The sequence below is a fragment of the Zeus faber genome (assembly GCF_960531495.2).
Source record: "Zeus faber genome assembly, chromosome: 11".
Taxonomy (NCBI): Eukaryota; Metazoa; Chordata; class Actinopteri; order Zeiformes; family Zeidae; genus Zeus; species Zeus faber.
The window spans coordinates 9,174,100-9,186,123 of NC_137205.1; the positions used below are offsets into that span (position 1 = coordinate 9,174,100).

General features: G+C 46.3%; 1 protein-coding gene across 1 annotated transcript in view; it reads right to left on the bottom strand.

The window, feature by feature from the left end:
- LOC307236964 (protein shisa-9-like) overlaps positions 1 to 12,024 on the bottom strand; it is a gene marked incomplete at both ends in the record, with an annotated part of 103,295 nt that overhangs the window by 15,346 nt on the left and 75,925 nt on the right. Inside the window, one exon of the mRNA XM_080009559.1 lies at positions 3,672 to 3,788. Within this exon, the coding sequence (XP_079865685.1) occupies positions 3,672 to 3,788 (117 nt within the window). The remainder of the gene's footprint in view (positions 1 to 3,671; positions 3,789 to 12,024) is intronic.

Here is a 12,024-nt window from a genome sequence, read left to right on the forward strand (position 1 = left end):
AAAATCTTCCTGTCATTTTTATGACATAAAAACTGCATCGTTTTCCACATGGCAACATACTAGGCGGTGCAAATAGAAAGGATTTCACTGCTATTTAATGGCCTCATTCAGTCTTAATGATGTCAATTCCAATATAAAAGCAAAAAAAGCGAAATATTCAGGAACCATAAAATCCTCACATTCATCTTAAAGTATATATCCTGACATAATGTGCGGAGGGCCCCCTCAACACACATACCATTGACACACACATCCGCTCTTTATCTGCGATGCCTTCTCTCTGTCTGTATCCGTCACTCTCTCTGGCTTTGTATTTAGGCCACAAAGAGAAGCATGACACTCTCCTCTATTCTCCGTCCCTCGGTGTTCTCTCCGTCTGTCTGTCTGGTGAATTGCATCGCCATCTACTCTGTACGCGACTCCAAGCTGTGCCCAAGCCCCTTCCCTTTTCTGACAAAGTCTTGTGCGTTGGTGTTCCATCTATAAACCCCCGAAAAGAGGCGGAGAGAGAGGGAACCCAAGAACTTTTTTGAGGGTATAAATAGCGTCCAGAGTGTGTCATGCTTTTCTGCGGTGTGTGGCCATTAACAGCACATGCACACGCATGTCAAAACGTCCCTCCTTATTAACATCACTGCTTCCTTTTCTGTCTCCGATGATAAGATGATAGACACTATGTGGATGAGTGCGTATGTATGTGTGTGTGTGTGTGTGTGTGTGTGTGTGTGTGTGTGTGTGTGTGTGTGTGCGTGTGTGCGTGCGTGCGTGTGTGTGTGTGTGTGTGTGTGTGTGTGTGTTTGACTGATCACATGGTCTCATGTTCGCTGGTCTGTGAGTGTATGTCTGTGCTCATGTGGGTGAGTGTCTGTTGCTGGTTATTTTTATCTTGGTTGGAAAATTGTTTGTGTTTATGAATGCATGCCTGACTGTGTATGCATATGTGTGTGTGTGTGTGTGTGTGTGTGTGTGTGTGTGTGTGTGTGTGGCCTCCAGGCAAGCTTGGGGCCTGAACTAGCCAGATTGACCCGCTGCTGTCCAGACATATACTGTCACTCAACGTGGAGTCACTTGTGACCCGTCAAAAGTGTGTGTGTCTGTGTGTCTGTGTGTGTGTGTGTGTGTGTGTGTGTGTGTGTGTGTGTGTGTGTGTGTGTGTGTGTGTGTGTGTGTGTGTGTGTGTGTGTGTGTGTGTGTGTGAGAGAGAGAGTGTGTATGTGTGTAGATACAAGGTATGTGCGCTTTGGGATTTTCTGGACCTGGATTAGAGCCTGGTAGATGGCAGAGTTTTTGGTTAAATGTGTTATATACAGTACTGTGGTTTTAGGCACTGAGCAAAAAATGCTGTAAAGTGAGGATGCTTTGAAAAACAATTCCGTGAATAGTTTTTATTTATCAATTAACCGCATAAAAAGTGCGGTAAACAGATAAAAAACGTAATCAAATCAATATTTGGTGCGACCAGCCTTTGCCTTTTAAACAGCTCCAATAATCCTACTTAAAATTGGACACAGTTGGAAAACCTGCCACAGTTTTCTGTAGATTTAGGCTCAGGTCTCTCCATGTAATCCAACATCATCATCGTCAGGATGATGATGTTGAGATCATGGATCATCAAGGCTCTGTGGGGGTCATATCATCTGTTGCAGGACTCCTTGTTCTTCTATTCGCTGAAGATAGTTCTTTGTGACTCTGGCTGTGTTCTGGGGTCGTTGTCATGCAGAGATATTGACACTTAAATGACAATTAAAAATTTGCTTTAAAATGCTCTTTATTCATTTGCATTGTTTGAGTTTGCCGTCTGGGTACTACTCCGCAGGCGAGATGTACAGCCCCCATTGGCACTCTCAGTGAGCCAGAAATATAGGAGGGATGAGCTCAAATTCCCCCATTGGATAGAAGATTAGAGCCCAACATCTGGATGCAGGGGAGGTGGAGGGAGCGCAGCAAAGCAGGTAGTGCAGGAGGGACTCGCTGGAGGGAGGAGGGACTGGCTGCTTAAATAGGCCGGCCAATAATGGGGTGGAAGCCCCGGGGGGCCGTCAAGTTGTCTGACAGAGCGAGCCCTGCAAGCTCTGCATCATATATACAAAACAGCACACAGTGAGTGATTACGTAGACATAAGGTGATAACGGCGTTCAAGTCCGTTGCGTGCGATAGGGGATGCATCGGCAATGGCCATTTTCCGAGCCTATCGCACGAATAATGGCATGCTATGTGGTTGCCTTGACAACACAGAGTATTGCAGAGAGTTCATACGGGGGAATTAAGGGATGCAATGACAGGGGGGCGGGCAGTCGTTCGGACATCAGCAATGCACCCTCACACTACACACAAACACACCCCATATGCTCATAGCCTCTGACACTAAATCCAGCCACCACAACTGGATGTCTCTTGCACTGCTCATAGTATTCTGGATGTGAACGGGAATAGTCGATTGCACCATTTGCATTGGTAAATACTTAATCGGGACTTTAAATATGGAGTTTGCGAGAGGTTTTTTTTGTTTTCAATTATGGTCCCACCAGTTATCCCGCTGAACCGGCTAATTGAGTGGAGAAATCACACTCCTATGTGGTGTGTGTTTAAATCTTCGAAAGCCCCGTTGAACAACTCATTTGCACAAATTAAAATCACAGGGTATGAAATGTAAATTGCAAAGCGCATTTGGAAAGAAATGAAGGAAATTACTCTTTATTAAAAGCTGAAATGAGTTTCTACTGCTATCACCGAAGGAACAAGCAAAACAACAAAAAGGTAGTTGATAAAAGGGTAATGAAACTGAGCACGCTGAGGCTCTGAATATTGATATTGAATATATTTGTATTGGGTTCCGTAAACAAGCTGGTGAAAATGAGTCTCATATAAACAAAGGTGTACCTTCTGAGTGTTAAGACAGACATTCTCAACCTTGGGCCACACAGGGTCAATTGATGATAAGTATCATCAGTTCTATAGCATCCATTTGGAGCTCCATGATCTATTCACATGAGCATGTGATCGTCAGTTTTGAAAGTTTTAAGTAAGAGAGATTCCTATTTATAGCCTCAATGTGTTGCTTATTTGCTTAAATGCGAATTGTAATGCAATTAGTGGCGCTGCTCCCAAAATAGTGATTAATAACAATTGCCTCCGTCTCTAATTGCTGCTGTTGCATAAATTCTGGGACCTAAAAAAAGGGTCGTGGGCCCAAAACTGTTGAGATTAATATTTCACATGGCTCAATATTATTATGATAGAAAGATCATAGGATATTGGATGCTATAGGATACTGCATGCTGAAACAGCAAAAATCACAGCAATCAGCAAAATCACAAAATCTACCGTACTGCTGCATTGGAAAATATCTCACAAAAGCAAAGGCTTTCGATAACGGGTCCAAAATGGCTTTCTTGTCTCTGCTCGAGTGTTAGTTTCCCAAAAAGTGCTGGTGGGTTTTTTTTGCAGTGGATCCACTTAAGACAAGTCCGCTTACGTAACCTGTGGCTGTAATGTCTGCTGCGCGGTGTCTCCTCCAGCTACGTAGGTGATCTCAGGCTGACCCTGCTATTTTGGGCACTCTACATGATAGCCCTTCCTCCCTCAAGACCCTCAGCCCTCAAACGTGCAGTGCTGGATGGCTTGACGGTCCATTTGTGCGTGCGTGCGTGTGTGGAAAGCCCCGACTCACCCACTGCCTTGAGTGAGGTGTATTTGTTGAAGCCGATGCCCAGGTTGTTGTGGGGGTGAGACAGGGCCATGGCGGGACCCAGGGGAGACAGGGCCGCGTTGTTCAGGTGGTTGTGATCTGAGGAAGAGAGAGAGAGAGAGAGAGAGGAAAATTTAATTATCCATATAACCAAACAAACAAACAAACACCGACACACACACGCTCACAAGGCGTTGGGTTCATTGATGACACCAATGGGACACCGCCTGGACTTGTGGATGTCGGTTTACTTGGGCACATATACTGTGTAACAATGAGCAGGGATAACAAAGGGAAATGAATCCCTTTCACGTTCTCGCATGTGAGTTTGGGAAACACAGCCCTTTCGCTTTCTTTGCTTCTCACAGTCTGCAAAAGGAAATCATGGATCTGAGACGGAGATAAGGACGGTGGAGCCGTCTCTCCAGCTCAGGCACTCAGTGGCCCCCAACTAAGAACGATGGATGCCACCCGTCGCATAGATCTACGGATGATTCCTTCAACCTTTCTCCCAATTACGTCCAATCGATTTAACTTACCACAGAAGGACTCCAATCTCAGGGACGGTCAACGGAAGCAGCATGCACTGGAGTTCAGTTTTGAGTGCCATAACCGAGGGTCTGAAGGGGATAAATCTTTTTTTATTTTTATTTTCCTTACTCTCTTACTCCACATTAGATGCTTCCCTCTGAAATTGTGGTCAAGTCAAACTATATTTCTCTCTGTTCCGGCGGCTGGAACAGAGAGAAATGGGGGAATGGATGGGAGCGGTTTGCACTTTCTCCCAGCCCCCCTCCTCTTATGTAACGCTCTGGGAGAAACGCAAGAAAACAATGTTTGCATCTTTGTCTTTTGATGTTGACCGCTTGCAAAGAGTGCTCGCGATGTCTCTTTTACACACGCTTTGCATTAACAGAGGGGGGAGTGGTAACACGTACTCACACACACACACACACACACACACACACACACACACACACACACACACACACACACACACACACACACACACACATACACACACACACACACACACAATCATATACATCTCTATTGTGTAAAAAAGTAGTGAAAACTTTCAACATTGAATACTTGAACAATGTCATTTATGTACTGGTATTTCACATATGTACGTGGACCAGTGTGACGAGATAAAACTTTCTTAATGCCAAATTCAAAGGTGCTCATTTTACTCATAGGGATAGCGATGGAAGTTTTGCAAACGATTCTTTAGTGACGAACAAATCGTTTAAACGACTCAGCAGTTGGGTGTCACTCTGGCGCAGACAAATTATAATTTCTTGATCTAATTTGCGACTCAGTAATACAGGCCCTGCACTCACAGTGGGCTCTCGATTCAAGAACGAGAAGAACCAATGAGACTTGAATCAATTTGCGAATGGCAATAACCGTGAGCCGCTGTGGGGGACACAGTGGACGTCCTGCGAGTAAACCTCTCCCCTGGGTCCCCCACAGCGGAGAGGCTTGTTCGCAGGACGCACCCGACCGCAGAATGCCCTAAGCGTGGCCTCTCTTTCTGGCAGGGTGACCTGAGCTTCGAATCCAGGGCTTTTCTTTTGCTTCAAGGTGACCTTGGCGCGGCGTCACTCCAGCCAGACCTCATCGAGTAAAATGGGCACGGAACGACCTTTCCATGCGAATGGCAAGTCGCGATTGTCTCATGGCCGCTCGCGGGGCTGAGAACTGATTGACAGCTTCGTAAAATATGACACACACATTTTTTTTTCCCCGTGATACATTCATCCTCGTGTCCTGTTTTTACCTTTATTTTCAGTTGGCCAAATAGCTCTTTTCTACACACGCACGCACGCACACACGCACGCACGCACACACACACACACACACACACACACACACACACGCGCGCACACACACACACACACACACACACATACAGAACTGAAAACCCGCCAGCATTGTTTGGAAAGGAGGGGCCTCCGATGGCTGAGATGCATCAGTGAAAAAAAACAAGCAGGGAGAAAAAACACATCTCTGTGTGTGCATCTGTATGTGTGTAGTGGGAAAAGGCGGGGGGTGGGGGTGATGAGGACAGGATCTGGAGTGCGAGTGATGTGACACAAGCACTGACTGGATAAGAAATAGATCTTCACTTCCCTGTGTAATTGATATGTGATTATGGCACACTGTGCGACACTGCCAATCCAGGGGCGGTGTGTGTGTGTGTGTGTGTGTGTGTGTGTGTGTGTGTGTGCGTGTGTGTGTGTATGTGTGTGTGTGTGTGTGTGTGTGTGTGTGTGTGTGTGTGTGTGTGTGTGTGTGGGAGAAAACATGCACGAGAAGCCAGAGGGTTCCGCTCGTGCTCCCGGCAAAGCTGGGTACAATCTACGATCTTTCTATCGTTACAGATGTTCTCAAAAAAATGTCCCGTTAATCTTTTTTTGCCAAAACGAGAAATGTCATTGAAATGCTCGATACATATAAGGAAATTAAAGAACAGGACCACGGCTTGACTCAGTGCACAGATGTCCTCAACGTTTTTAGACACAGGAAAGAATAGTTTTAGTATCGCCTGAATTAGGGTGAAAGGAGGTTTTTTTTTCTCATGTGTTGACATGTTGTCCAAGCTTGCCAAACAAAATATTTGAGAGGCACAGAGAGAGAAAGAGGACCACAGATGGAATAATAGAGAGTGACAGAAAGAAAGATAAAGAGATTTAAAAAAACAAAACAATAAAAAAAATAGTAGATGGAGGGAAAATCAACTAGCTGATGGAAAGACGGCCTGGCCGGTCTCCAGTTTGACCACAGGGCTGTTCCCGGCCAGAGAACGGGCACAGGCTGGAAAAAGAGAGAGAGAGAAAGAGGGAGATAAAGTGGTGTGTGTGTGTGTGTGTGTGTGTGTGTGTGTGTGTGTGCGTGTGAGTGTGTGTGTGTGTGTGTGTGTGTGTGTGTATGTGAAAAACAACTTTATAACTTTTGGGGGAAAACAGACATCCACTGCATATATTTCTTCATTAAGAATTTTTTTCCCTATGACTATATTGAAGGAATGAGTATTCTTGAATAAATTGTCTCTGAATGCCCTACATTTTCTCTCTGTGCATATGCATGTCTATGTATTTATGTGTGTTTGTGCGTGTGTGTGTGTGTGTGAGTGTGTGTGTGTGTGTGTATGTGTGTGTTTTGTTGTGATGTGAACGGCTCTCTGTGGCAGGACTCACATTATGTGTACGCTTATGAATTCACATTTATGTTAATGAACGGAAGGAGAGAAGAAAGTCAACTGTGTATTAATTCTGGGAGAGGGTGTGTTCTGTATGTATGTGTGTGTATGTCGGAATGTGTGTGTGTGTGTGTGTGTGTGTGTTTGTTTGCATGTGAGGATAGAAGATGACAAAGGCAGAGAGGGAGAGTCATGAGGAGGTTTGGTTACGTGTTTATGCATCTCTGTGTCTATTATTTCACATTGCAGGGCCTTGCTAGTGTAAAGGTAACATGGAGATCCATTGTTATATGTATGTGTGTGTGTTAATGTGCGTATTTATTCTATTTCTGCATGCGTATTTGCGTGCACGTGTGCTTGAATTTGCGTGCTCCCTTGCCAGTGTGCACTTGTGCTTGGAGGCAGTTATGCATGTATGTGTGGGCATGCGTGTGTGTGTGTGTGTGTGTGTGTGTGTTTGTGTGTTTGTGTTCGCAGTCAGGCATTGAAGCACCGCTGGGCGATGGCCTAATTCAGAGCGAGGCTCAACATCAAAGCGGATGACTAGTGCAAGGGCTTCAGCCAGCCTCACTCCGACAGAACGACTGTCACACTTAGGGGAGGAGAAAGACCGGGGGCGGGGGGGGGGGGGGGTGGGGGGGGATAGAGGAAATTTGGAGCTGGGACAGAGTCCAAGCAGAGTGAGGGATAGTGTAAGAGATTTTTTTCAGCTCCGCTTGTGAATCATACCAGAAACACCTTTTAACTTTAATTTAGCATAGCGTAGCAAATTTGCCTGTACGATACTTGGGCGTGGTTTGTATTATACATTCTCACGGAGTGGCCGAAGACTTACGCGGCTGTGTCTTATGTGCATCTTACGTCTTTTGGGGAAAGGGCATTTTTGGGAAAGAACAGCGGGGCGAGCAAGTCGAGAATAGAAATCGTTTGGCATGGGGCCCCAGATGCTTGTTTGCTGCAGTGCTCAATAACTGGAATTGTAATTGGGTTTTCACGGGCGATGTATTTAAAGCTATTATCTAATATGTTGAAAGCCGAGGGGGAGTGACTGTTCAGCCCTCCAGTTCAACCCCTCAAAACTGAGGCAATTAAAGTGCAGACTCAAAAACGCCCCTAGAGGCGTAGTTGAAAAAAACAGGGGGCATCGCATATTCGACTTCCCACAAACTAATAGGCTCTTGCATACACTTGATGCTTTTGGGAAAATGTACATGATAAATTGACGAGATTATGCATTGGACATGCTTGCGCAATGACTGCCAACTATCTGACATCTGTTAGATTGCGTTCTGTCAGGATGTGTACTGGCAACAGAACCGAAATGCAGACACGGAAGTCTGACAGAGGTTTTAACAGAGTTTATTACAGGCTGGAGAATAGTACAGGTGAGTCCAGGAAGGACAGGCAGATAGGCCGGTGGAGGAAGCCGGTGGCTGACAAGCAGGTGCAGGACGGACTGGAACAGACAGGTAACATGGGATCAGGAAACACGGGATCAGAACAGGGAGGCTAGAAGAGTGGTGGTCCAAGACGATCTGGCACCAGCGGAAGGGAACAGCTGAGCTTATATCCAGGTCCCTAAATACTGGCAGCTGCTGTTCTCAGAGTGGAGCGGGCCTGGTTGCTGACGATCGTCAGCTTGTGGAACCAGGAGCTGAGCGGCGGATAGAGATGGGATGGACCAAAAAGCACCAACCACTCACATTCACACCAAAACTAAAACCTAAAGAAAATCACACTCAGACAGAACACACAGGGGACCATTCCCACCAGGTGTGACCATTCCCCTCCTCCTTCAGGCACATCTGGGCGACCCACTAGGCTTGTCTGGGTGCTGACGATGGAAAACCCAGACGGGTCCAAGATGTCCCAGCATCGCTCCCACCGGACCGTAGCCCTCCCAGTCCACCAAATACTGCAGGCCGCAGGAGTAGGGTTGGCGTGAGCACGACACCCAGTCTTGTGGCAGAAGGCCCTCCAAACTTCTGGGGTGAACTGGGGAGGCCGTTCAGACACCAGGTCACAGGGGAGGCCATGGATCTAGAAGATCTGCTTAACCAAGAGGTTGGCTGTCTCCATGGCAGAGGGTAATTTGGGCAAAGGCAGAAAGTGGGAGAATTTACCGAACCTGTCTATGACAGTAAGGATGATTGTGTTACCATTGGAGGGTAGCAGACCGGTGACAAAGTCTGACCAGGGACGCACAGGGACTTGCAGAGGATGCAGGGGACCCGATTTGGGTTTGGTGGACGTGTTGTTCTGGGCACAGATAGAACAGGTAGAAACAAAAACTTTGTTTCCTCATCCATAGATGGCCAGCAGAACCATCCATTGATAAACGCCAATGTGTGGTAGATGCCAGGGTGGCAAACAGCTATCAAGCTGCCAGATCAGTAAGGGACCGATACATCCTTAGGTCTGCAATATTGGCGCGTCAGTTCATGTCCATATCCATCAACCGATCTTGTGCAGACACGCATACAAATTGACGCGTGTCTTCGCTGACATCAGCACATGCAACGTAATTTCACCCCTGAACCGTCTTCATTTTGTTGAGGTTGCCCTCCGGATCATTTCCCTGGTAATTGCGTTGTCATTTCCTCCCATGCAGGCAGATTTTGAGGAGGTTGGATTGTGACGTGATGAGGAATATGAAAGCAGTCCGATGTGCTTACGCACTGTGCATGTTAGGGGGCTCAGTGGAGGGGGGAACGACATATGGGTCCCCCTCATTGGAATACAGTTTGTCTCATGTGCAAAGGTGTGCCACACGCAAACATTTGGTTCAAGGCTAAACAAAGTAAATAAATCCGAGCCATCCATGCTCTCACTGTGCACGGACATAAAGATTCAGAGATGGTTTCACATTTCCTAGTCGTTCCATTATTTAAAGCTGGAGACAGACATCGTCTTTCATTCGTTACAGGCTTGCATCCCTAGTTGGTCAGTTCTCCAAGGTGTAAATACACAAGCACAAATTGATGACTGACAGCCAATACGGATTTAGGGCAAACAGATAGACAGCATGAGCACTAATGGGGTTGATAGAAGAAATAACCAGACAGAAAGAAGTACACAGGAAGTACACAGTTGGCGTGTTCCAATATCTTAAAGCTTTGACACGGGGGATCAATGGATTACTCTGCAAAATGGAAAGGTATGGTGTTAGAAGGCTTGTGGCCAAGAAGCAAGAAGCAGTGCATCAAGGTGCTTGGGTATAACATGTGTATGTTCTAGAAATGTTCTCATTTGATGACACAAGGTCAATTTGGGGGCCTTCAAGTTCATATTTCTCTGGTGTTTTTACATCGCATTTCTTTGCTATTTTCATCGTTTCTTTGTTCTTGGTTCTTTTTTGTGAACATTTTGTGTATCTAGGTCAGCTTGAAGCGCAGCCCAGATCCTAAAGGCTCTGTTGAGAACGTTCTTTCCGTTTCCGTCCCCTCCCGTCTCTTTATCTTTCACTCCCCGTTCCCCTCCGTTCATCCTCGCTTCTTTCTCTCGCTCATCTGTTCACGCCGCTGTGCCGACTTTCATCTATTTCTCTCTCTCTCTCTCTCTCTCTCGCTCTCTCTCTCTCTCTCTCTCTCTCCCTCCCTCTCTCTCTCTCCTCGGTCTGCCTTTGTTTCCCTCCAGTTCTGTTCCTCCCCGGGTCTCTCACGGTCCGAGGCAAGCCATCTGTTTGCTTGCGTGAAGCGTGGAAAGAACGTGTGGAGTGCGCTCGTCCGCCTCTTAATTCTTTTAACTCTGGTTCTCACAACCCATTAATCCATCGCATCCCATGATTTTCCTCTCTCTCACCTCCCTGGCTGTCCTCTTCTCACCTCAGTGTAGTCCACATCCAGGTTCTCTCTCTTTCTCTCTCTCTCTCTCTCTCTCTCTCTCTCTCTCTCTCTCTCTCTCCCCCTCTCCCTTTTTCTCTCCCACCCTCTCCCTCTCTCTCTCCCTCTCTCCCTCTCCCTCTCTCTCCCGCTCCCCGCCCCCTCTCTCTCCCTCTCTCTGGCTCTCGCTCTCTCTCTCCCTCTTTCTCTCTCACCCTCTCCCTCTCTCTCTCTCTCTCCCTCTCTCTCACTCTCGCCCGCCCCTCCCTCTCTGTCCCTTTCTCTCTCTCTCTCTCTCTCTCTCTCTCTCTCTCTCTCTCTCTCTCTCACAAACTCCCCCTGGGGTAAAGCAGGGCTAATCCCAGGACAACACTTCTTATTTTGCCGTGCCAGGTTACGGTAGAAGTACATCAGGCGAGTTGGCGCAGTGTAAGGGCGCGGCACAGCGTGAGGTAAGTATGAGCGTAAACGCCTTTCAAATCCATGTTAATCCACCGTTGGAGCTCCACTGGCCGTGTCAGCTGCACGGGGTCCGCGCGGCATTTCTCTACTATCTTTTTTTGCGCAAGGCTTTGTGAGCCTTATCTATAGTTTTTTTAAAGAGTGCAATCAATTTAAATGTGATTATATAAGTCTGCATTGTACCAGAGACCTAGAGCTGCTGTCGGCTTTGCTTATTGATCCAGAGCTTAAATACAAAGAACAAACACATGTAATATGTAGAAGTAATGCAATACAATGTCCCACTGACCAATTTCAACAATTACAGTTGTACCTCGTATTTCAATTATATAAAAAGGTATTTATGTCAGACTATGATAAAAAAAAAAAATAATAAATAAAAGAATTTGAACTGAAGAACTGCAAGACCTTGTTTAAACTTAAAGGTGACATATTATTAAAAACTCACTATTTTAGTGCTTGTGCACATACATTTGGGTCTCCTTACACACACAAACTGTGAAATAAGTCAACCCGGTCAGTTTTTTGTGAGCCGTCTATTTCAGAAAACATGTCCTAAAATGAGCCTTGTGTCTCAGTACTATGAAGCATTCAAACACATTAGAATTAGAACCTCTCGTTATTAGTGTGTGTGTGTGTGTGTGTGTGTGTGTGTGTGTGTGTGTGTGTCCACAGTGGGCCTGTACTGTAGGCTGCGGCGTGCCATCCACTCCATGCTTCTCCAGAAAAAACTGTAGATGTATTCATTTGATTTATTTTATTTTATTTTCCGACGTTTTTGTAATTGAATGAGACAGAAAGCCCCTAGCCCCGCCGCTTGCCGGCGTGCTCCAAGGACACCGAAAGT